Source organism: Impatiens glandulifera, chromosome 6 (assembly GCF_907164915.1).
Source record: "Impatiens glandulifera chromosome 6, dImpGla2.1, whole genome shotgun sequence".
NCBI classification, from domain to species: Eukaryota; Viridiplantae; Streptophyta; class Magnoliopsida; order Ericales; family Balsaminaceae; genus Impatiens; species Impatiens glandulifera.
In genome coordinates this window covers 15,084,293-15,109,509 of record NC_061867.1, presented here as the reverse complement: position 1 = coordinate 15,109,509, position 25,217 = coordinate 15,084,293, and the positions used below count along the sequence as shown (strand labels likewise).

Sequence of the window (25,217 nt, the reverse complement as noted above, 5' to 3'; positions counted from 1 at the left end):
GGAAAAAATTATGAAATTAGGGAGCATTTCACATTTTTACTGTAATTTTTTTAACTAAAGCTCAATTGAGTCTCTTAATATATTCGGCTCTAGTCGTCGCCTCTAGTCGTCGTACTCATCATCGTTGTCTTTATTTCCTTGGTTATTATTCTTTTTTTATCATCTATGATATGAATAGTAGGAGCTCTATAAACATGTATTATAAATATATATATATATGTTTGATATCTAAAAATTATAAAACCTAATATCCGGATAATTCAATCCGCCCGATATAAGGTATTGATAAAATATAACTAGTAAAATAAAAACGATGTATGAATGTTAAGGAAAATTATCAATATTTTAAGAGATAATTCAACTCTAAATTGTATTACTTCAGCTATCTTAGTGTAATGTGAGATAAATATTTACTATAATTTAAATAAATAATATTTTTTTTAAAATATTTTTATTAATACATGATCAACATAAAAATATTTAATAACTTTATTTTGTATATTTTAATTTTAATCATTTGGTATCATGTTTATTTAAAAAACATGAATTTTAACCCAATATCATTTTCCTCTATCTCCTGTCATGAAAACCGGCCGGTCCATTTTAATGATTGATACAAGGATGGACAGCTAGGTAGACCGAAGAAATTTGGACCGCCACAGCTCATATCAAATGTGGATCACATTATTATTGTCTTCTTTATTATTTATTATTATTATTATTATTATTATTTCTTGGCTTTCACTCTTCATTACCTTGACTACAAAGATCGAAGTTTCTCCTTCTTTGAAACTAGTTTCATATATAGAGAGACAAAAAGATGTTTTTTTTTTTTTCTTTTGAAGAAGCTTCTACAGTAAAATTACAGAGATGATCATTTCAAAAATCTCTTCTCCACCCATAACTCAATCTGGACAGACGCCATTGGAGTTTCTGTAAATTATTATTAATCTCTTTATCAATGGTTAAAGGTAGAAAAAGAAGAAGAAGAACATAAAGATCATGGTTTGAAATTGCAGGGAATATTCTTGCTTTGTGCTGTTGTTTCACCATGTAAGCAAGTCTGTTTCGATCTATCAATCTATTATAGTTTTCAAATAATTCTCCCTTAACATTATGTATTTTAAGTTATTTTGCAGACCCACATTCAAAAGAATAATTAGAAACAAATCAACAGAGCAATTCTCAGGATTGCCCTTACATTTATGCTCTCTTGAATTGCTTGATATGTTTAGGTATGGAATGCCTCTTGTCTCTCCAGACATCATTTTAGTTGCTACTGTCAATTCTATTGGTGCAAGCTTTCAGTTTGTTTACATAGCTATCTTCATCCTTCATGCTGATTCACTTCAAAGGGTAATATTAACTATCCTTCATGGCTTCATAGACTCATAGTTCATCCTCTCTAATCTATTATCATTACAACTCTTTCGAGTCTAAGAATCAATCTTTTAGATGAAGATGGCAGGGCTACTGCTTGCGGTTTTCGCTGCATTCTTAGCCATAGTGTTGGTGAGTTTGCAACTCTTTCAGCCTCCGGAAAGACAAATCTTTGTCGGGTATTTGAGTGTGGTTTCTCTAATATCCATGTTCGCATCTCCTCTGTCTGTCATCGTGAGTTCTTTGTCTCGATTTTAAGGTTTCTGAATGTGGGTTTTTGTCGGGGTGAGAATAAATTGTTGGGGTTTGGTTTTTTTCTTTAGAATTTGGTGATGAAGACGAAGAGCGTGGAGTATATGCCTTTCTACCTGTCGGGTTCAACCTTCTTGATGAGCATGTCTTTCTTTGCATATGGAATGTGCAAGTATGATCCTTTCATCTATGTAAGTTGGCCTAATTAAGTGAGTTTCAAATATCTACAATATCATTTGCTAATAGTTCTCTCTAAAAAAACAGATCCCAAATGGAATTGGAGCTTTTCTTGGTATCATCCAGTTGAGTTTATACTACTATTACAGACAATTATATGGAGATGCTTCAAAAGAGCCTCTACTTGAGGAATATTATGTCTGAAAAAACGACAATTTTATCATTTAACACAATGAGGCAGTTTTCAAGTAAAGGCTGATTGTCTTAAGAAAAGATGTTCAAACAAGATTTAATAGAATGTTTTAGTAATTAAAGCAACAAGAATAAGATTGTCTGTCTGTCTGGCTCAAACAATATTGCATCATTTTTCGTTTTGTCAGACTGAGTAGCGGTTCTTGGTAATTTTGTTCATCGCATCTTCCTGAAAAATGGACACGAATGATTAAATTATGACATGTCTCTTGATGGCCCAAACAAGAAAGTATGACAAAAAACTTACGTGAACTATGAAACCTATAGTGTCATTGCAGTCGCGCAATTCTTTCCATTGTTTCCCGATGCTTATCTTCTGCGACAAAATTAACATAATTTAGTGACCAGCTTATGTGCAATCAGTGTAAGCGTGGATTATATAGGTCCTCATTGTGGAACACTTATTTCATAACCAAATCAAGACTGATTAAAGATAATACATAATCACTTGGATGGCAACACAAAGCAGATTATACTGAATTGTGCCAGAAAAAAATAGGAACTTAAGAACAACCATGAAATGTTGAATTGGTTTTGTATTCAATTGATTGAAAAGGTCTATCTTTTTTAAAATAGGACGCTAGCATGACCACCACGTCGTGACACACGCATCAACTTAAGGCGTTCTAAATGAGAATCGAAACCGTACCCTTTGGTCTCTTAGGAACCACTCTTGTCATTTGAGCTATCTTAGTGAGTTTTGATAAGGTCCTAAATTGAAGAGTTCAAGGAACAATGTTACTCCACAAGGAAATTAAGAACAACATGAGATGTGAATTGGTTTTGTATTGATTGACAAAGGACTAAAATGTTAGGGTTCAAGGGGAAGAATATTGATTACCTAAGCAGTTTCATTAGTAGCATTGTTAGTCCACAAGGAAATTAAGAACAAACATGCGATGTGAATTGGGTTTGAATTCGGTTGATTGATAAGGTCCAAATTTAGGGTTCAAGGAAAAAGGTTTGATTACCTAAGCAGTTTCATTAGTAGCATTCTTAGTCCACAAGAAAATTAAGAACAAACATGAGATGTGAATTGGTTTCATATTCAATTGATTGACAAAGGACTAAATTTTAGGGTTCAAGGGGAAGAATGTTTGATTACCTGAGCAGTTTCATTAATAGCATTCTTAGTCCACAAAGATATCTTTCTTGCTTAGCTCTAATATTTACGACTGCTCCACAGATTTTATCTCCATGATCAAATTGTTCTCCAATAATCGCAAGCAACTGAATAGAACAAAATCAGGATCAAAAACATAGAAACAGAATACATGTTTTATTGAAAGAAGGAAGGAAGGAAGATGATTTAGTACCGTGTAGAGCCAAAGGATATCAGCTTTTCCCCTATTACAGTTCACAGTCCATTTACCTCCATCAGCACATACTTTATCCTCCCACTTAGGCTGAGCTTCCTGAATAAAGCAATACAAATCTGCTCCAGCACACAATTTGCTAGGATGATGTATGTTATTGTATAGTCCTGCAAGAAATCAAAACATATTCTATCTACTGAGATTGTCCCAAATTAGATTATATATATCAGAAGCAATTCAGATAGAAATCGAGAAACCTTACTAATGTTTCTACAATTGAAAAGAAAGATATCATAAACTTCACCAATTAGAGGAAAAAACGAAGATAAATCTGAGAAATCATGAATGAACAATAATACTACGGTGAAGAAAAGAATAGATTACCCCCAGAATTCTTCAGCAGTGGAGAAAGTGTGGATGGGACGCAAGTTGCTTCCCCAGTCTGAATGTTTGGACTTGGAGAGAGGGAATATCGAACCAGAATGTCCATGAGCGCTCGAGCGGTGGACCTCGCGGGTAATCTCGGCTTGGAGGAAGACGAATCGTCATGCTCAACGATCTCTCCATCTTCCAGATCTTCGTTATCGATTGGTTGAACCCTAATTGACTCTTCCATAATCGACGACGTTTCTACCTCTTCACCATTTCTCTCTCTAAGATTTTTTACAGTCTTTAGGTCTTGGAAACGTTTATACACTTTAACATGGAAATTTGTGATTACTAAATAAGTCCTTGTATTATTTTCAAATTTTAATATTTGTGATCGAAACTTTACATTTTTTTTTTTTATCTTTGACCAATTCTATTTATATTGATTAATTTGAATTTGAATTAGACTAGGTATGATTTAATAATTAATTTAATATATTTTTTATTAAAATTTTTAATAAATTTATTTATTTTATTTTACTAATTAATTAATTAATTCAACCTTTTTTTTTATAAATCACTTAATATGGTTAAATTTTTAATAATATATATGTTTATAATTAATTTTGTTTAGTTAGTTTGGTTAAAAATCTATAGTTAATTTTAACTATTTTAATTAAATTAATTAAAATATATTATAGTTACAAAAAAAAATGAATGGCCTAAACTATGTGAAAAAAAAAATTATATGGGTGTGAAATACAATTTAGAAAATACAAAATAAAAAATATAATTTTAATTTGAATAATTTTAATCTAATTCAAACTCAATTCAATTTAAATAACTAAATAAAATCAATATTTAAATTCGAATTAAATTTTGTTCAAACTATTATATTTGTAATCCGGGCTTTCTCCTTACAAATGATCTATCATTTTCTTAATTAGTTTAACACATTTATAAAATAAATAACAATTTTATTATCTCTTTTATATTTTTAATTATTTTCACAAATCACACATTTATTAAGGTCTTGGTTTAATTCATTACTCAAAATACTAAAATACATTATATTTTAAATTACTATTTATTATTTTATTATTATATATTAATACCCTTTAAGTAATTTTATAAAAAATATTCCCACTTTTTCAAAATCATCACCAATCATTATTTATTTCAGTTATTACAATAACTCAATCCGAACAAGGCCTAAAGCATTCAAACCCTATTCAGAAGAATAAAATTGGCATATTAAAAAAACACTTAATTTAAAATTCAAATACGTTCAAATTGGTAAAGATACATCATGTTACATCATTTCAAGTTTTGTGAAAAATAAATACCAAATTTATCTTTTCTTAAATCTTTCATGAGATCACACATTTGTTTAGTCTCATCCAAACTAGCTCTAACAAATTAGGATACATATATCTTGAAAAATACTCTATTTAAAAAATACGTTCAAAAAGTGTCTAAATACTAAAATAATTAATTAGAATAAGAAGAAGAAAATTTTGTCAATTTGAGAAAAGCTTCAAATAATTAAATTGTTAAAGGATACTTAACTTTTAAAGATGCTAACATTTTTATATGGGAAATCCTAATGTACTCTATCGAGCACAGAAAAGCAGTCCTCAATGAGTTAAGTCAAGCCATGTCCCTGCCAACACCACCACTTGAAGAACTAGTAGGGATCATATCCGCTAGTTTGCAACACAACATTATTGACTTCGAAGACAAGGATCTTCCATCAACCAACCAAATCATGACAAATCCCTCTACATTTCTGTGTAAATGGAGGGAAAGACTACTCTGATGGTCTTAATAGAATATGGATCCGCTCTCAACATATGTCCTTGGAGGACTCTTCAGAAGATAGGTGTATCCCGAGACAAGATCATATCATCTGACTTGTGTGTCAAAGGCTTCGACAACTCTCGCCGCGAGATAATGGGTTGCTTCAAGTGCACCGTCCCAATAGCCGACATCCCCTTCCAAGTTAAATTTTGTGTCATCAACATGTAGCCTTCATATAACTTGATCTTAGGAAGACCATGGCTTCATCAAGCTAAGACTTTAGCCTCTACCCTACACCAAAAGCTCAGATTCATCGCCAACGACCAAGTTATCATAGTCAACGACACAACTAACACCACATCAGTCATAGGGTCAACCCACATTGACACCCTGAGGTTGAACTAAGCAGGTTCGAGATATGTTCAATCCTCTTAGAAGGTAAAGACTAATCCAAACACCCTGACTTTAGTATGTTTAGCCTCCCCTATATCAAAATTATTCATCAAATGAGATATTTCTCTAGCATGGGTTTAGTCCTCAATGCCAATGACCTGACATCATTCTCGCAGCCATGTTGTAACATGGATCGATACGGTCTAGGATACATTCCTATGTGATTCGAATAAATCCGCAAGGAAATGATATCTAAACAACGCATAGTTGTTCCGCCAACCTTGAATAGATAATTTATCTGCAAGGGAAAAAGCGCTTTATGCTTTAACTTCCCTAAACCTTTTACCAATCCAGATTTATAGAGATATTTTTCATGTCTTGAAATCTTTTCAGATTGTCCTCATAATCCTAACTTTCTATTTATATGATTAGGAAAAGAACGGACTATTGACGTAATGCCCTGGAAAACTTGGCTCGGATTCCCACGACAATTGCTCCAACTCAAGATCTAACTATCCTAGTTCTCAACAAACTGACTCCCTTTCATCCATCGATACTGTGATCGATGAAAGTATAACTCTTTCTCCTCTCATGTATAGAGAGATGTTACATACTAAGCATTATAAGAAAGTTAAGAATAATGATCTTGTTGGATCGTCTTCTCTTGCATGTAATAAATCCCTCGATGTAACACAAGAAGTAGATTTCGAATCTTTGAATAAAAATGATATTTCTTTTTACTCTTGACTTAAATTTCGAAACCAAACATTTCCTAGAAACTAAGGATGAAATTGTCTATGTAGCGGAAAAGACAATTAAATCAAGTTAATCACGACCGACGATCCTAAAATCGTACTGATCGACCAAAGTTTAAACCCCTAAGAGCGTCTGAAAATTGTTGAGTTACTAAAAGACAACAAAGACGTCTTCTCCTAGTCATACAAGGACATGTCATGCATTGATCTAAAGATCACACGATGTCATATTCCTCCATATCTCGATGTTAAACTAGTAAAGAAAAAGTTTAGACATATGAAAGAGTTAGTTGTGAACAAAATCCGAGAAGAATTCCGAAAGCAACTCGAAGATAAATTTCTCGAGGTAATGGAATATCCTACCTAGATTGTCAATGTAGTCCCCGTCTTGAAGAAAGACTGAAACTACATGTGTGTGTAGATTATCGGGATCTAAATAAGGATAGTCTTAAAGATCATTTCTCGCTACCACACATCGACATATTGGTTAATCATGCCACCAGTCATGAATTGTTGTTATTCATGGACGGATTTCGGATACAACTAGATCCTGATGGCCCCGCAAGACAAAGAAAATACCACATTTATAATAGAAGTATGAACTTTCTGTTATAGGGTCATGCATTTCGGTCTTAATAACGCGAGATCCACCTATCAAAAGGCATTCATCATGATCCTTCATGACATGATGCACAAGGAAGTGGAAGTATATGTCGTTGACATGATTGTCAAATCGAAGGATTGAGAAGGACATGTCCTAAACCTCGAAAAATTCCTATGACGAATCAGGAAATATCAACTACGACTCAACCCAAAGAAATGTACATTCGGAGTCACAACTAGTAGAATGCTAGGCTTCTTAATCACATAGAGGGGCATCAAAACTGACTCCTCTTAGATTGAAGCAATCACAACTATGCTGGTCCCTCGAAACGAAGGAGAGGTCCGAGGATTTTTGGGTAAAATCCAATACATTAGACGATGTATTAGTAAGCTTACTATGACATGCGATCCACTATTTAAGCTACTGAAGAAAGGCTAAAAGTTTGTTATGGGATGAATACTATCAACTAGCCTTTGACAGAATCGTGGATTATTTAACATCCCCTCCCATACTCATGTTGCCTAGAGCCGACATTCCTCTTATCCTATATCTTACTGTAATAGACACATGAAGTTTATTGGCTCAAGAAAACGAGGACAAACTCGAAAAGAATGTGTATTACATCAGTAAAAGGATGATTGTGTGTGAACTTAATGACACTCTAGTTGAGAAAATTTGTTAGGCCTTAGCATGGATCGCCAAAAGGTTAAGACACTATATGCAAGTCCACCCCCATCAAGTTAGTCTATTTCTTGTTTCAACAAACTCTTCTATCACCAAGGCTTGCCAAATGGATGATGATGTTATCCGAATACGATATAGCCTACACGGTACAGAAGTCTGTCAAATGAAGTGTTATTGCATGCTTCCTTACTGACCAACCCATCATTATTGAGTTAGAAGACGAACTTGAATTTTCAACGAGGGAATTATGAGTATAATATCAGACACATGTAAACTGATGTTTGAGGGAGCTTCCGAAAAGTAGGGTTACAGAATTAAGATTTTGTTAGTTGACCTAAAAGGGACATACAATCCAATATCCATATAACTCGAATATCATGTCACCAATAATGAGGCTGAATGCAAGGCATGCCTCTAGGATATCAAATTGGCATATAAAAAATGGGCAACCAAGCTAGAAGTCGAGGACTCTAACTTGGTTATATCCCAAACCAATGGCACATGGCAAGTGAAACGGGAGAACTTGGAACCCTACCATGCCCATTTGACCAAACTCATGAACAAATTCGATCAAGTATCATTTGTCCACGCTCCAAGAAGCTAAAACCATTTCGCGGATGCCCTAGTTACTTTGGCAGCCATGACTCAAATTCTCAACGAAATTAAAGTCAAACCCTTGAAAATCCGACAAAAGCAACGACCTGCTTTTGAATTTGAAGTAGCCACTTTCGATGAGAATGCTTCTAAACCCTAGTATGATACTCTCTAGAAGTACATTGAGTATGGAGATTATCCTTCCAATTTCCGAGCTAAGGAACAGCGGGCGTTGCACTAGTATTCCACCAACTACGCTTGGATTTCCAACAGGCTTTACTGTCGATCTTTCGATGGTCAAAACATGTTTTGCATAGATAATCATAAATTCAAGTGGATCATGGAAGAATTACATGCATAAACATGTGTCCCACACATGAATGAAATGTCTTTAGCTAAGAAAATACTTTGTCTATGATATTATTGGTAAAACATCGAACATGAATGTGTGAGTTATGTAAGGAGATGTCATTAATACCACATCTATGTTAACCTGAAGCATACACTGACCACGCTCTTCTACAACATGACATCCCCTTGGCATTTTTCTACACGAGGCATCGACGTAATCGAGAAAATCTATCTCCATGCATCAAGTGGACACGAGTTCATACTTGTTGCTATAGACTACTTCACCAAATGAGTTGAAGCGGCCTCCTACAAGGTCTTAAAGTCATCTTAAGTGGCAAAGTTTATCCGAACTAGCATCATCGTTAGATATAGAGTTCCTCATGCCCTGATTTCAGAAAATGGTCGACACTTCCAAGGAAAAGTGTTACAATTTCTTGTTGAATTCAAGATCGAGCATCACAAATCATCGCCCTATAGACCTCAAACCAATGGTGTGGTCGAAGCGACAAACAAAAACGTGATTATGATCATCAAGAAGATGATCAACATGTATAAGGACTAGCATGAGAAGCTTCCATACACCTTCTGGGAATATCGTACAACTGCTCGAACTTCGACGGACGAAACTCCCTAATCTTTGGTTTACGGTATGGATACCGTACAACCTATCGAAATCAAGATTACAACTCTAAGAATACTCTTAGAGAACCATGTCATAGAAGAAGACTGACTTAAATCTCGATATGCCCAACTAACGTTAATGGAGGATATGAGGTTAAACACTATGTGTAAAACCCAAGTATACAAAAAACGCATGTTAAACACCTTCAATAGGAAGGTCAAACCTAGGAAACTCAAAGAATGTGATATATTTCTCAAACGAACTAGAGAATTCCTAGACCCTAGGGGAAAGTTTTGACCCCAATAGGAAGGACCCTTCCTACTTAAGAAAATCCTCTAGAGAAGTTATTCGCCTATTTAACATAGAAGGTGAAAAGTTCATTGCGTCAAACAATCTCGAAGCACTTAAAAGATATTTTTTATAATATCAAGCATACGTAGAACGGTTTAAATTTCGATCTTGAAAGAAACTTATCTCAACAAAATCCAATTACAAGTTTTATATAACTTGTAACATGGATAAATGACTCATGTCCGAACTACGGAGAACTGATTCTTCTTAGTACAAAAAAATAAAGGAGATATACGTAGGCAACCTGCATATTTGCGAGCTCATTCTCAATTACATAATAAAACCCCAAATCCCTTCCTCAAGAGAGAATGAAAATCTTTTGAGAAATGAAGAAAACCTTGATTGCATCCTAGAGCCGATGTTTTGGATTTTAGGAAACAAATAGGGGCAAAGTCAAGAGCATTACTTCCTTTTGAGTGATATTCTCATAAACAAAACTGAGGATTTCACAATAAACCCGATTCAAGAGATATCGCTCATAATTTTTTTTGTAGGCGATTATCTTGAGAGCAACCCTCCATCGAAGGTTTATGAAGAAAAAGAACATAAATAAACCCCAAAAAAGCGAGGCCTAGAGCCCCAAATTGAGAAATACACGTCATCGTTACTTTTGTTAAAGAAAGAGAGGTTTAAAACTCATGCTTTGGGAAAAAAACAAAAAAAATAAAATGCCAAAAAGAGAACCAGAATAATCTCCGAAAATCTTTAAAAAATATTCCTATGTTCGTTGAAGTATTGAAATCACCATTCGTACTCACTCAGACTCTAGTATTAATTGTTACTGCAAGAGCAGAATATACCGATTCTACCAGATACACCCCAGGAACGAAAAAAAGAAAATGACTCAAGTGGTTGAGGTATTGAAATCATCATTCGTTGCCTACCCAAGATCTAAATCTTGATTGTTATGGAAAGGGCAAGGATGTATCGATTCTACCAAATCTATATGCGAGCCAACAAAAAAAGAGAAAAATGGCATATGAAACCCAAAGTAGAAAGTCAAAATCTTCTCTCAAATGTGTTTGCGATGAGTGAAACTTTCAAAAAATGTAGTTAGGTATCTAAACCCTATATGTTGATAGGTGCGAGAGATCGTTCATACACAATCCCGTTTTTGAATCTTATTTGTGAATATGTATCTAAAACCCTACCTTTTGATAGGTGCTATCATTTTTACACGATTCTGTTAAAAACCCTAATTATTATTAGATATCAAAACCTTATTATCAACAGGTACGAGAAATTGTTTGTACATTATTTCGTTTTAAACATTGTTTATAAATAAGTACAAAGATCATTTATATATGATTCCGTTAGAAAACCCTATCTATTGATAAGTACGTGAGATTGTTCATAAACAATCTTGTTTAAACCCTAATTATTGTTAGATATCCAAACCCTATTTGTCAATAGGTACGAGAAAGCGTTTCTACACGATTCTGTTGTAAGCCTTATTTTTTAACAAACATAGAGATCATTTGTAAGATAATTCGTTAATAATCTTGTCTGTCGACAAGGACTTAAGATCATACGTACATGATCTAGTAAATTCTATTTGTTAATAGGTTGAGACGTCATTCGTACACGACTCCGTGACTAAATCCTATTTGTTAGATAGGTCGAGACATCATTTGTATATGATTCCTTTAGAAACTCTATATGTTAATAGGTGCGTTAATCTTCGTACACGATTCGATCTGAAAACTCTATATGTTGATAGGTTGAGAAATCACATGTATGCGATTCTGCCAAAACCCTATCTCCCGATAGGTATCACCTTTCCCAACATCACTAAGTTCAGATAGCTCACAAGCAAACCCTATCACTCGATAGGTACTAAAACCCCGTCATTCGAACAGGTACCTCAAAATTCTATCTCTCGATAATAACCAAAGTATTGTTTGTCAACAAGCATAACGATCATTCTTATATGATCCTTCCCAAACCCTATCCCTCGATAGGTCCTCTAATAAAACACTATCACTCGATAGGTAACCAAACCTCATCTCCTTATAAGATGCTCAAGCAAACCACATCTCTCGATAGGTACTCTATCACAAACCCTATCACTCGAATAGATACCCAAATCCTATCACTCGATAGGTATTCAAGCCTTGTTTGTCAACAAGCACAACGTCATTTGTACACGATCCTATTCAAATCCTATCTTGCGATAGGTACTCTGATAAGTTTCCGTTCTCTAAGACAATCTTGTTCTTTGATAAGTTCTCGTTCCTCGATAAATGTTATATTCCTAATTCACGATGACATGAAAGCCTATCTATTGATAGCACCATGATTACTTACACATGATCATTCTCAACCTCACATGTGAGTGATCTTCACGGAAAGTTTGTTAATTCCTGCAATAAAAATTGACAACATCATGATCATATATACATGATCACACGATAGTAAGACTCAAAGAAAAGTTTGTTGACTTCCTCACCAATATCTATATGTTGTAAGTCCCGTGATCATATGTTTATGATTACCCCGAAATGTTACTTGTTAGTAACCTACATGAAAGTTGCTAAGACATCCATGTTCTCTTTATAATTATTGACCAATAACTTTAGCCATTAATACATGACTAAAACATGAATAATCTGTTGATATTCATGCCATATAGGAACATATGTTTCAATACCTATGCTTACCTTCTCCCCATGGATTTTATGAGTATTTTGTTAAGTATTATAAAATAGGATTCCCCGGGAATTATCCTTGTTAGGATAAACATTAAAGAAAGATCTCTACAACAACGCTTGGAAGCACATTGACGAATTGCTACACAACATCACCAGGTCACTCCAATAGATAACACACTACATTGTCCATCTTTCTAAACTCCCTCATTATAAATTGAACAAGATAACCTAGTGTTAGGTTTCATACTCGAATCAACGTTTTTAAAAGCTAGTTTATTGTATTCAAACTTGATTAGAGAGGGTACTTTCTAAGCATAAAAAATCCACATCCCAATTTATAATATTAAAATAATTGTTTTGATTTATTTTTAATAAATAAAATCAAAATAATTAACCCATGGACAAAAACCCATTTAAAATAATTAATTAGGATTAATAATTATACTAATTAATCAAATTAATTAAGGGTTCAGGCCAAAATAAAAATATTTGGGATAAATGTCGTACTCATTTTATCACAAAATAATTTTAAAAAAAATTAATGAGATAAAAATAAATAATTTATAATGAATTGTTGTAGCTATTTTATCTAAAATAATATTTATTTAACCCTAAAAATATACAAAAAGAAAAATAAATTGGTAAAACATTTTCCATATTTATTTTAATATTTTGTGTATTTAAAAATATCAAAATTAATGCAAAAAAATGTGAAAGAAAAATCAATTTCAATCAAACCCTTAAGGTTTTAAATAAAAAATAAAAATTGTGATCCTGTGTGGCAGAAACTAGAAGAATCGGCTACAACAGGAACAATAGCCATCAGATGAGCGTTGTATTTTTATCTAGCCCCCAAGAAGCAACCGCGTATCCCATTGTAGCTGAGAAGAAGTACTTGCGCATTGTGGGAGAGCAGCTAACACATACGTTAGCTTCGTTCACCCAAGCGCTGATGGAACGCCTGACGCTAATGGAACACCTAAAAGCGCTTAAAACGACATTGTTTTAATCTCCGGTCTTCTTCTTCATCGCGATGCTAAGCAGATAAGGTTGAAGATCCGTGTTTATCTTGTCTTTTTGAACTCCCTCGTTAGTCCATCATTTCGGCTCATTTAAAGTCTGAAATGATCACCCTACGATGGTGATCATTTCTCCCTATCAAAATAGGGATGATTCATCCCTATTTTGGCGAGTTAAGCCAAGAACAACCAAAAGTCATTAATGGCTTTTGGCTGATCTAGGCCATTAGAAGACTCCGCTGACTTAGGGCAGCTATAAATAAACGCTCCGAGTCATTCCCAAATGAGAGAATCCAATCTCCACTCTAAATTTACGATTTACAGAAAATCCACCATTCAAGCTCAAAGCTTCTGAATTTTTCAAAAAATCTATTTGAAGCCTTAAAACTTGGATTTTGAGCATTTAGAAAGTTTTTTTAAGGATCAAAGAGTGTTCTCCAATCCTTGGTAAGATTTTAATCACCCTCCAATTCATATTTACTGTTTGAATTTAAAAAATTTATATTTCAAATTACATAAGCTTGTATGCTTGCTATTTATGATGTTTTATGGTTGAAATTTTATCCTTAGATGATTTATAAACTATCTGGATAGGATATAAACGATCAATCGATATAAATAAAAAACCCAATTTTGAATTTTAAAAATAAAAAAACGAGTTTGCTGTTATTGGGTTAATTCTGTTGAATCACAACCTAGAAAGCTTCCCAACATTATTGTAATGATGTTGGACAATTATTTGGATCATATTTGATTCATCCCAATCATGTTTGATCAAAATAAAAAATTTCAAAGTAATTGAAAATTTTAAGTTCTTGATTTGGTCAAAACGAACAGTTAGAGTTTTTGTTTTTGTACCAATTAAGTGTATGTAGTATAAAGAAGCTATTGGATAACTCCTTACACTTCAAAACAACTTTAAAATCAAAAACCCGATTTTTGATCACAAACTGTTTTAAGCAAATTGTTCATCATCTAGGTCTATTGATACCTTGAGATGATGATCAACATGTTCCTGGCAGCTTTGTGAAGCTACCCAAGCTCTTAGATAAAAGAATTAGAGCTAAAAAAATAAATTTAAAAACCTACACATTGGTATTCTTGAGGACTGGGGCTCATTAGCCTAAGACCGAGAAGTTCGACTAAGGATCCTCGGTCTTGACCGAAACCTAGGACCGAGAAAATCGAGCCTAGGACCGAAAGATCTGACCGATGCTCTTGAGCTAGGATCGAGAGATCTGACCTAGAATTCTCACATAGGACCGAGAGGTCCGACCTTGAGACCGAGAATCCCAAACCCTAGGATCGAGAATTCTAAACCTAGGATCAAGAGGTCTGAGCCCAAGACCGAGACCCCCGAACCTTAGGACTGAGAGGTCTAACCTTGGAACTGAGAATCCCAAACTCGGGACCGAGAGCTCCTGAACCTAGGACCAAGGGACCTAGCCCAAAGATAGCCTAGGACCAAGAGGTTCATACACCTCGACCGAAGGATTTAGCCCCAGGCTAGCCCAAGACCGATAAGTTTTTACACCTAGACTAGTAAGATCGGTAAAGAACCGAGAGTCCTTAGCACCTAGACCGATGGACTTTGGTACTTAGACCAAATATCCCGAGCCTCGACCGATAACTTCTCGACCCGGACCGAGGGTCTGTTGACCTCGACCGATAAAAAGATCCCAAGGCTTAGAACTCGGGTCCTAAGGCCTGTTTGACCGGATTATTTAAATTTTGAACCCCGAAATTAATTATTTTTAATTAATTTCAAAAGCGGTCAGGAATCAATGAAATCTTTTAAAAATAATATTTTATTTTAAAAGAAAATTACTGACACGCAAACTATTGTTGAATTCTCGAACCTCGAATTTTTCATAGGAACCTAATGAAAGGGGTTTTTTCGAGATTACATCGATGATCATTTTTTATTCTGTTTTATGTTAAGCAGTTATTACATTACTACAAATGTTTTAAAATATTTAATATAGTGGAGGAAATTAGACATTAGTAGTCTTTTTTTAATAGGAGAACATAAAATTTGACCTAAATTAAAAAATAAACTTTTAGTAAATATGGTAATAATCTATTTGTTAATTTTTTTTACCAATTATTTTCATTTAGAGTTAGAATTTTGTATTTTTGTCCTACTACATTTTTAAATATTTATAATTTTTTAAAAGGTGTTTTTATCTAAAAGTTAAAGGGTGTTAATTTGGGTTGTGTTCATTGGCAAGTTGATTAATACTAACAAAAACCTTACATGTTTAATAATTCGGGTCAAAATTTCTAATATGAACTTGACCTATTTATTTATATTTGATCAAAATTCGTCCCAATTGACCCGACTCAACTCGAATCTAATCCAATTTAACTCAATGTAATTAATATCATAATGCTCTATTTCAGAATAAAATGGCATTAACAGAAAAACAAAAATAAAACTAAATTACATGTTTATTTTTAAAAAAACTTAAAACAAAAGAAAATGAGTAAGTGGGTAGGAAAGGAAAAACATGAAAAATAATGCAAAAAAAAAATGTAAACAATCTATTTTGGGTTATTTCAAGTCGATTTTGACATGTTTATTAATCAAGTTAAACGAGTAATGATTTCGACTTAAACCAAAAAATATACGATCATAACCTAATTTTTTCATGTTCGTATCAGATCGTGTTTTCGTACCAGATTAAAATGGTCGACATTAATAATAAAAATGTGAATGTTCGAGTTTGGAATGACATAATTTCAAGCCCAATATAATAAAACCGGTCAAAGTTAAAACCTCAAATAATAATTTGTCCTAATCTTCTTTTTATTAGAACCCAATTCTTAAGAAAAGAATCTCCACTAGGCTACTTTGAACATTTATACCAGCTTAAGGATCAATTTGACTGTTCTTCTTTGTCGATTGAAAGCAGCTAGTTTATGAGTGGCAGGTAAGAATAGTACACACCATCATATCCCAATTGAAAACCTTTCATCTGTAGAGAAGAAAGAGAGACGATGGGGGAACTTTATGCCCTTGATTTTGATGGAGTTCTATGCGATAGCTGTGGGGAGAGCTCACTCTCCGCCGTTAAGGTTACATACCCTTCTCTCCTCTCTACATTTCAGTTTTACTTTCATCATTTCGCTTGATCTTCGTCTAGAATCAATGACCCAACTGATTGTCTTAGGCTGCAAAAGTGAGATGGCCTTCACTATTTGAACAAGTTGATTCAGCCTTGGAGGATTGGATTGTCGAACAAATGTACATAGTAAGCTCCGCTTTTTCTTTCTCTGTGTATGATTATAGAAAGTCAAAGTTATTATACATATGATGAAAGCCTGAAACAAATAGCTTATGGGTTTCTTCAGGTGAGACCAGTGGTAGAAACTGGTTATGAAAACTTATTACTTGTGCGGTTGCTCTTGGAGATGAAGATTCCTGCAATTCGAAAATCATCGGTTTGTAACCTTGAGTATAGTTACTTTGAGATTCAATTCTGATTACTTCATTTCAATTTGTTAGGCTGCTGAAGGATTAACAGTTGAGGGAATACTAGATAATTGGTCAAAGATAAAACCTGTGATTATGGAGGCATGGAATGAAAACAGGGATGATTTGATCAATCTTTTTGGAGAAGTTAGAGATAAGTGGCTGGAAACAGATTTAAACTCTTGGATTGGCGCAAACAGGTTGATGATTCAAATAAATTAGCATTAGGAAACAATTTATTTCTCGATCTGAACCATTTGGAAACACAGATTCTATCCGGGTGTTCCTGAGGCTTTGAAGTTTGCAAGCTCCAAGCTATATATTGTCACCACAAAGCAGGTAGAATGTATAGCATTGATATGATAATAGTGATTCATGGAGTTTATCCAAAATTGGGTAATTTTTTGCAGAGCCGATTTGCATCTGCCTTGCTGCGTGAAATAGCAGGAGTTAACTTTCCACCTGAAAGAATGTATGGTTTGGGAACCGGGTAAATACAAATTAACTTTCTCCTGTATAATCAATTGGTAAGAGTCTTAAACTAAGAGTACGAGGTCTTAGGTTCAATTTCCCACTGGAAGGCCTAAAAATGTAAACCTCACTGCTTTGATTAATTCTACTAATGTTTGTGTACGTAAATTACAGTCCCAAAGTAGAAGTGCTAAAGCAGCTCCAAAGGAAACCAGAGAACCAGGGGCTGAAAATGCAGTAAGATCTGTTTAGTAGAAAGTAAAGTAAAATTGGAGATGGGATTTCATTTTTTGTTTTTTTTTGTTCATGTTTGTTTAGTTTTGTGGAAGATCGGCTTGCAACGCTAAAGAATGTGATAAAAGAGCCGGAATTGGACGGATGGAATTTATATCTTGGTAACTTTTGCTTGTTTATTGTTGTGCATTTGGTGATTGTGTTTTCGTTTGATTTAGTCTGTTTATATTTATTAGGGGATTGGGGTTATAATACTGGAAAGGAGAGAGCCGAAGCTGCGAGCATTCCGAGGATTCACATTCTTGAGCTGTCTGATTTCAGTAAGAAAATGAAGTAGTAATCATATTAATAGTCCTTGTTCTTACATCAGATGAAACTGGTGGATTTGTTTTCTTAATTCCTTTGGCTGTTATTGAGAACTTAACTCACATAAGGGGATGTTTATAACTTAAAAGTGAATTTTCAACTCAATTGAATAAAGGCTATTTCTTTTCTTTTTATTTTGGCATAAACACAATAATGGGTAACAACTATTTGTTGAATTTTGCAATATTTATAGGAAGACTGGATGAAATGGTGTTTAAAATTTAGAAACTTTGTATTCATGTTATGTTTCATACCCTTATCAAAGAAAATGAAATGGTGTTTATAAATTTTGAAACTTTGTTTTCGTGTTATGTTTCATACCATTATAAGAGAAAATGAATTAATCACATTTAACCATTTTAGTTTTGATTGATTATGATTAATTTGAAATGTTGTATTTTAAAGTTGTTTTTTTGCACTATCTTTTTTCTTTCTTTTTGAAACTATAGTATGTAGGATAAAACAAACTATCATTCAAAATAAGGCAAAAAAATTATTTTACATTAGGAAAATAAATTAAACTCTATTTTTCAATAATTTGGTGATTAAATTCTTAGAATTTGTTATGTTACAGTCCTTTTAGATAATAATTTTTTATTGTAAATTTGTAATCTTATAATGATTTATGTTTTTTTGTATTATTTTGAATTGAACAAAATTATGTTTGTATGAAAATATCAAATTATTATTTATTTTTGTCAATGTATTGAATATTGATGTGACATAAGATATTTTTTCAATTTTGTTAACACGTGAACATAATTTTTAACATTTATTTTAATAAATTACACAATTTTATAAAGAATAACATAAAAAATTTAGATAAAACACTTTTATTACACAAGAAACTATTATTACTCTCAATAATAATAAAATCTTTCTTTTCGGCGCCCGTCCTTTATTTAGATGTTGGGGGCAAGGCAGGCCCCGAGAAAGTATAGACTCCCAGCTCCATCTCGGCCGGCATCCTGCTCTCGAGGGGGTGGGGTTCTGGAGCGAACTACTCATTGCTGTGTTGCCCCAACCCAAATCAGTGCACTTGGCGAGTTGTTTTGAGGGAGGTGCACTTGGCGAGTTGTTTTGAGGGAGGGAAAGCGTGGTTGACAAACCACTTAATAAAATAATAATAACTACTTCAAAGATCATCTCTTCTAATATAACAACAATATCTCGTTTCAACCACTTAATAAAATAATAATAACTACTTCAAAGATCATCTCTTCTAATATAACAACAATATCCTAATATAACAACAATATCCCGTTTGATTAATTGATTGAGTATGTTCCGTTTGATTAATTGATTGAGTGGGCTGGTAGAATATATGCTTAATTTACGTGAAACTGTGAGTTAGTCACACTCCAAGGAGAAACAAAACTCAACGCGCTTCGAATATAAGCAGAGAGACATGAACGTGAATATATGATAACTAGTTCTCTTTAATTAAAAAAAAAACACTTTAAAAATTAAAAAAAAAATCAACATAAATATCTCAAATAATTCAATTTATTAAAGACAAAAAAATATAAAATAATAATTAGATGCTTCAAATTAACTTACATATTGAATAATAAATCATCCAAAATTCCATTTATCACCATTCATGAAGAGAATATTTTAAAACATCAGTCAATAACCTCCAAAATACAGACCCTATCAGGATCAGAAGCATACACATAACTGTAAATAGAACAATGAACCTCATAAGAGTTTGGTGAAGAAGGAACAACATCAACCCACTCTTTTTCCACCAGCTCAACACATGGGTGTTGTTTCGGGATCAGATCGAACCGAAGATCTTTAATCCCTTGTTGTACCAACTTCTTTATAAACTCCATTGAGAAAACCATTTCAACTCTTTCCTCCAGATTCTTCATGTCCTTCGAGGAGATTCCTATGCCAATATTGGCTTCCGAGGAACTAACCAACCCCACCAACACATCCCCACCAGCATTTCCTTCCCATAAATTGCAAACCTGCAACAAAAGTGTCGGAAAAAGAGACCAACAAGAACATGATTAAGAAGTTCGACCAAAGATTTCGACTCATGTACATCATTTGTTTCCTATTCAAGTAAATAGCCTACGCTAACTATTTAAATTACATTCTTTTCTTTTTATGAAAATCACACTGGCATGAGTGAGGGGAGTTCATAGTAGGACTTTTGGAATTTGAATAATTAGCTAATTGGTTGCCTATTCAAGTAAGTAGCCTATTCATTGCATTCTTAGTTCAAATTATTATATTCCACAAATCGGGAAAAGGAGTTTAGGGTCTAGGCTACACCCTTGGATTAGTCCCTCGGGGAGGCTAGTACAATAGCCCACCACTTCAATCGAGACGCTTTTGGTAATCCTATTAATCCAAGCCTATTGACATTTGAGCTACACGAAGTGGATGAAAAACAAAATATTTATACCTCAGCTCTCATAAAAGGGGAGAATATACCTATGATTCCTTAAAGGTGCAAATATACCCACAAACTTCTTTTATCTAACATTGCCAAATAATTTATTACCGAAGAAGAGAAATTCCAACAGTTTGGGAGTAAATGAAACTCGCTGGTAAGGGTGTTAACATGTAAATATAACCCTTTTCCAGCAAATATTTGTTTTTGAGATAGGTCATCAATGATTATCAAACTAATGGTTCAAAATTACGAGTATGGCGTCATTATATATTAGGGTTTTAGAATTCTTTCCAAGTATTCCGAGGGAACTAGGAAACATTTAGAATGTTTTTTCAAACAATTTTTCTTGATGCATGTGAGAAAGCATAATTCACAAATATGTAAAGTAAATGAACTGACCTTAATGTACTCTACTCCCATTGATGTAAGATTCTCGAGAATGTTGACTGATGAAAGTAGGCTTACAAGTCCTCCAGACCCAACCGGAGTTTGGAGAATTTCCCAGGGTGACTTCATCAAAATCTTGTTCTTGTTTGGTTCTTCTATCGAGTTACCACTAATAACAGGTAATTTCTCGGCTTCTAGGAACCAAACCTGTATATAGAGGAAACAAAACATTCAAAAACTTTCAAGCTATAAACTCTTTTTCTGGATTATTTCGATTATTAATTAAATGGTTCGCATTTTCCCCAAAAAATAAGAAAGTAGATCGCGATCAATTTGATATAAAGTGTAATGTAAACAACTAGTGAATCAAGCTCACCTTCTCACTATCAAATGTAAAGTGGTCATGATCAAGGAACAATTGCTTTAGAGGATCAATCATATGTGTAGGGCAAATCAAAATTAATGGCACAGAAGCATTGCCTTCTTCCTGCAATATGTCAGGTTAACATAAGTTTTTCTCAGAAAATTGATCACCATAATCTATTGGTAATAATCCAATGGTTCAGAGCTTAGCCAAAGCAGAACATCCATTAAAAATGAACCAACTCTAGCTAACAAGCTGCTAACATATTTTTTATTAAGAAGTTAGTTATTCATTTGAATATGGTGAAGTTAAAAATAAAATAAAAAATCCATCAAATTGGATTTCATAAGTCTTGACAGATACCACAGTAATTACCTTTTCAAAGCACTGATACTCTTGAAAGAATTTTTCCACTAACAACGATGTAGATTCTTCTGCTCCATCAATGGAATCTTGTCCAAAACCGCTTCCCTTGCCTTCCCGTTCATCCACAAGTAGAATAGTAGCAACTTTTCCTTCATATGTAAGAAATTGACCCTTGTCTTGAAACCTTGAAACCGCGCCTTCTTTTTCAGGATGAGAAAGGTTCTGTTTCGATATTCTCAATGTGTTTTTCCTCTGTCTAGCTAAAAATAACTTGACAAACTTGTCTAAGTTCCATCTGAGTAAAATAAATAAATAATTAATTGATCCTAGATGACCAAGATGAATGATCACCAAATAAACAAAATCTTTACCTCTTTGAAGGCAATGCATGCAAAAGTAAATTGGAACGCAAACTAACAATCTGATCTGCAAGTAAGCTCCTTTGAGACTTCTCTCCATATCGAAGCCCGTGAAATACATGTTGTTGCTCCATAGAACACAATTTCTTTTTGGCTGCTATTAGACGCTGCTGAAGCTGTTTCCTCTCTTTCCATTCCTGTCACACATATAATAACTAATATCTTACAGATTTATCAACAAACTAAGATATTGAAGGATGCCCGTGAAATGCAAGAAAAAACATATGTTGATTAATAATCACGAAAGGAAAAAAAAAAACAATAAAGAGAATATGCCTCACAAGCTGACGCCTTTCTTTTTTGGATTTGTCAACAGTTCGTATATTCAACTCGAGAAGTCCCTTTGGAGGAGTAATCATCATTTCTTTTTTGTCGGTGTCCACAATAGGGACAATTGCTTCTACAAATGGTACCAAAACAAGAGGACCGGAAGCACCCTCAACTGACGTTTGTCCTCCCGGTAAATCCAGCATAACATGCAACAGGTCGTTTGCTCCAGTGTTGTACACATTAACCACGGTTCCCACAGCCTCGCCAGTTTCCTGAAGAAGAATTATGTTCTCAGTCATAACCAAAGGATCAAATAATGTTCCTTGAGAATATTTTATTAAAATTTTATACAGATACCCAATAATTTCTGTGAGCACAAAGGTGATATCTGCACAATAAAATTGTAAGTAAATTTGTGAATTAAGGCCTGTAAATCCATTTCCTGAGTAATAACCTTAAGGAGAACCCTCATTCCAACAAGATCACGAGAGTAAAATTCGCCATCCTCCAATTGTGGTTTGTCTTCCTCCCTCACAAGCAAAGTTGACCCAACAAGAAGGTGAGCCTGAAAAGAGAAATCAAAGGGTTATTGAATACCACAAGTGAAAACAAAGAACTGTAGTTATTCTTGCCACAAAGAGCACCTCTAGTATATAAACTAGATATATTCCATGACTGGAGTTCTCAGGCAAATACAATTTGTCTTCCATGAGATTAAATTTGAAATTGGATCTCCCTCAAAAGGACTGCAGTTTCTCAAAATAGTGCTTGAAATAGGCCAATTTTCAGAAAAGATCCAAAAATAAATACAAGTTCTTTCCCCACAAAATGGCTTCACTGTCAAAGCAACTGAACAAATAATTACTACTCTTTTTATGCATCTTGTAATGCTTAGACCATTCATCAATCTTACTTACAACATAAACATCAATGGATGTGCTGTAATCAGTTGAGACAATGAATATCATAATATAGAAAGAATTTGGTGAACTTGCCTGGTCTACTGTATCAACATCATTGAATTTGACAATCCAATTGTTTTGACTTCCCCTGCCCTCTAAGAGATTTACTTCTTGAATTTTCGCTTTCCCTAAAACTTGTTGCCTTAACCATCTTTTCCCTGGCTAATAAGTGCAAGCTTCACTAATTACTCATAATCTATTATCAGGGTTATGATTTATCAATCACAAAGACAAGGTTTTTACCGTGGAAAAACGGAGTTCATGAAAATCAGTCTTGGGTTTTACCCGAACTTCCCCTTGAAGTCCATGAACACCAGAAATATACCCAGTTTCAATGAATTCAGATTCTTCCTCACTGGTTTGAGCAATCTCATGCACACCTAAAATGAATGGAAATACTTAAACAAACAGACTAAAATAGAAGAAAAAAGGATAAAAGAGTTTACCAGTACTGCGGGAAGGAGGGACGATTCCATGTGTAATTCCAGAACGATGTGGAAAAGGGGAAAGTGTAGATGATGAAAAGACGAGGCTTTTAGAGCGATTTTGATTCGGATTTTGATTCTGAAAGGTACCATAGAATCTACGGAAGGTGTAAATACAAGGCCATGAAGAGGGAGTAGTCGCCGGAGATAGAAGGGAAGGGCTCTGCATTTCTCGCCGGAGGGGATGAAGTAGCTTCAGTAGATAACAGTCTTAACTCTTGACCATAAAAAATAATCCTTAATTTGTTTATTTCATTTGATAAAATAAAAAGATAAAAAGAAGATTCTTAATGGACCTTATTTGAAAAAATAAGTTGCTATACAGGAAATGGTTCTCATATTTTGGGCTGATGGGCTATTAAAATTAAATAAATAAAATCAAAGAGAGATTGAAATATTTTGATTATATTATAGACAAATAAAAAATAAAAATTTACTTAAAATTATTTGAGTAATAAAGATTTAGAATTGAGAATTTATTGTAAAAAATATTAATTATATATAATTAAGTACGACTAATCTCGGTTAAATATATAACCCGCAAATATATTCAATCAATTTAACCTGGCGAGCGAAACATGTTGGCTGGCGAGCTCAAACTCAAGACCTCATAGAGGTCGGGATTTGGGAATATCCACATTTTGTTACCGCTAAGCTAGAAAAGATATCCTTAACTATATTTATGTCTAACGGATTGGGTCAATTTTTTTTTATAAATTTCGATTTTACTATTTGTTTTTTTTGTTAAAGAGTTAATTCTCATTAATTCAAAACATAGGTAACATATACATAAATTATTTGCAAATCATACAATATAAAATCTACATAGTTATAAATAATTAAATGATAATCTAGATGTTATATTATATCAAATTTGTAAAAATTAAAATTATAATAAAGACGATCCAACATTCTTGCATTTTTTTAAGGTGACTCAAAAGACGAACTCGTTTGAATTCCATAAAGATGTGTGATGAAATAGAGAACGCCGAACAAACCAATTAAGTAGTGTCAAAAAAATCTTTATCAAATATTTTGTGCGGTAGTGAAAATTATCATTGTTTGTGAGTTGCTAAACAACATCAAAATATGTTTGTCAAATGATAACTGACTATCTACATATATGGTCAAAATAATGAGAAACTCATAAAAATAAGTGAGGATACCTGTAAAATGACCTCCAAATGAAAGATAAGTTCAATCAAATAACTCATTATTGAACAAATGAGAAATAACTGACAACTTCACCCTCTTTGTTGTTAAAAAGAGTATGAACATAGACCCGAGAAAAGATCACTAGAACAATCGACAAGTATTGTAAGAATATATAATAAATATAACAATGTAAAAGTGGAAGGCTTATTTGTAAAGACTTAACTTTGTTAATGACTTAATTGTATATTATATTGATATAAAATGAATAGGTTACTCCTAAAGG

General features: G+C 33.6%; 4 protein-coding genes across 5 annotated transcripts; 2 read left to right on the top strand and 2 right to left on the bottom strand.

Moving 5' to 3' along the window:
• The first annotated feature begins 751 nt into the window (after window positions 1–751).
• LOC124942663 (bidirectional sugar transporter SWEET2a-like) lies at window positions 752–2,152 on the top strand. The gene is made up of 4 exons (XM_047483208.1): window positions 752–1,356; window positions 1,456–1,614; window positions 1,704–1,823; window positions 1,897–2,152. Exons 1-4 carry the CDS (start codon window positions 1,117–1,119, stop codon window positions 2,011–2,013), a joined length of 636 nt encoding a protein of 211 aa, XP_047339164.1. The 5' UTR covers window positions 752–1,116; the 3' UTR covers window positions 2,014–2,152.
• LOC124942664 (eukaryotic translation initiation factor 4E-1-like) lies at window positions 2,055–4,062 on the bottom strand. Its single transcript, XM_047483209.1, is given in 7 exon segments — window positions 2,055–2,230; window positions 2,309–2,374; window positions 3,167–3,207; window positions 3,210–3,291; window positions 3,378–3,543; window positions 3,762–3,838; window positions 3,840–4,062. Coding segments are annotated over 7 exon segments (582 nt in total). The 5' UTR covers window positions 3,945–4,062; the 3' UTR covers window positions 2,055–2,185.
• Window positions 4,063–16,486: 12,424 nt separating this feature from the next.
• On the top strand, window positions 16,487–18,215 carry LOC124941903. Its single transcript, XM_047482280.1, has 9 exons — window positions 16,487–16,648; window positions 16,744–16,824; window positions 16,925–17,014; window positions 17,079–17,245; window positions 17,315–17,384; window positions 17,456–17,535; window positions 17,691–17,753; window positions 17,835–17,911; window positions 17,987–18,215. Exons 1-9 carry the CDS (start codon window positions 16,571–16,573, stop codon window positions 18,085–18,087), a joined length of 807 nt encoding a protein of 268 aa, XP_047338236.1. The 5' UTR covers window positions 16,487–16,570; the 3' UTR covers window positions 18,088–18,215.
• A 1,446-nt stretch (window positions 18,216–19,661) lies between these two features.
• On the bottom strand, window positions 19,662–24,013 carry LOC124941739. Of its 2 annotated transcripts, none has more exons than XM_047482088.1 (10): window positions 23,741–24,013; window positions 23,538–23,692; window positions 23,328–23,456; window positions 22,787–22,897; window positions 22,344–22,604; window positions 22,015–22,199; window positions 21,653–21,938; window positions 21,290–21,400; window positions 20,926–21,120; window positions 19,662–20,092 (listed from the first exon to the last, which is right to left on the bottom strand). In XM_047482088.1, the coding sequence occupies exons 1-10, from the start codon at window positions 23,946–23,948 to the stop codon at window positions 19,742–19,744; spliced, it is 1,992 nt and encodes a 663-aa protein (XP_047338044.1). In that variant the 5' UTR covers window positions 23,949–24,013; the 3' UTR covers window positions 19,662–19,741. The 2 variants fall into 2 exon arrangements, with proteins under 2 accessions (XP_047338044.1, XP_047338045.1); XM_047482089.1 differs by having other exon boundaries at window positions 23,538–23,674.
• Window positions 24,014–25,217: the final 1,204 nt, after the last annotated feature.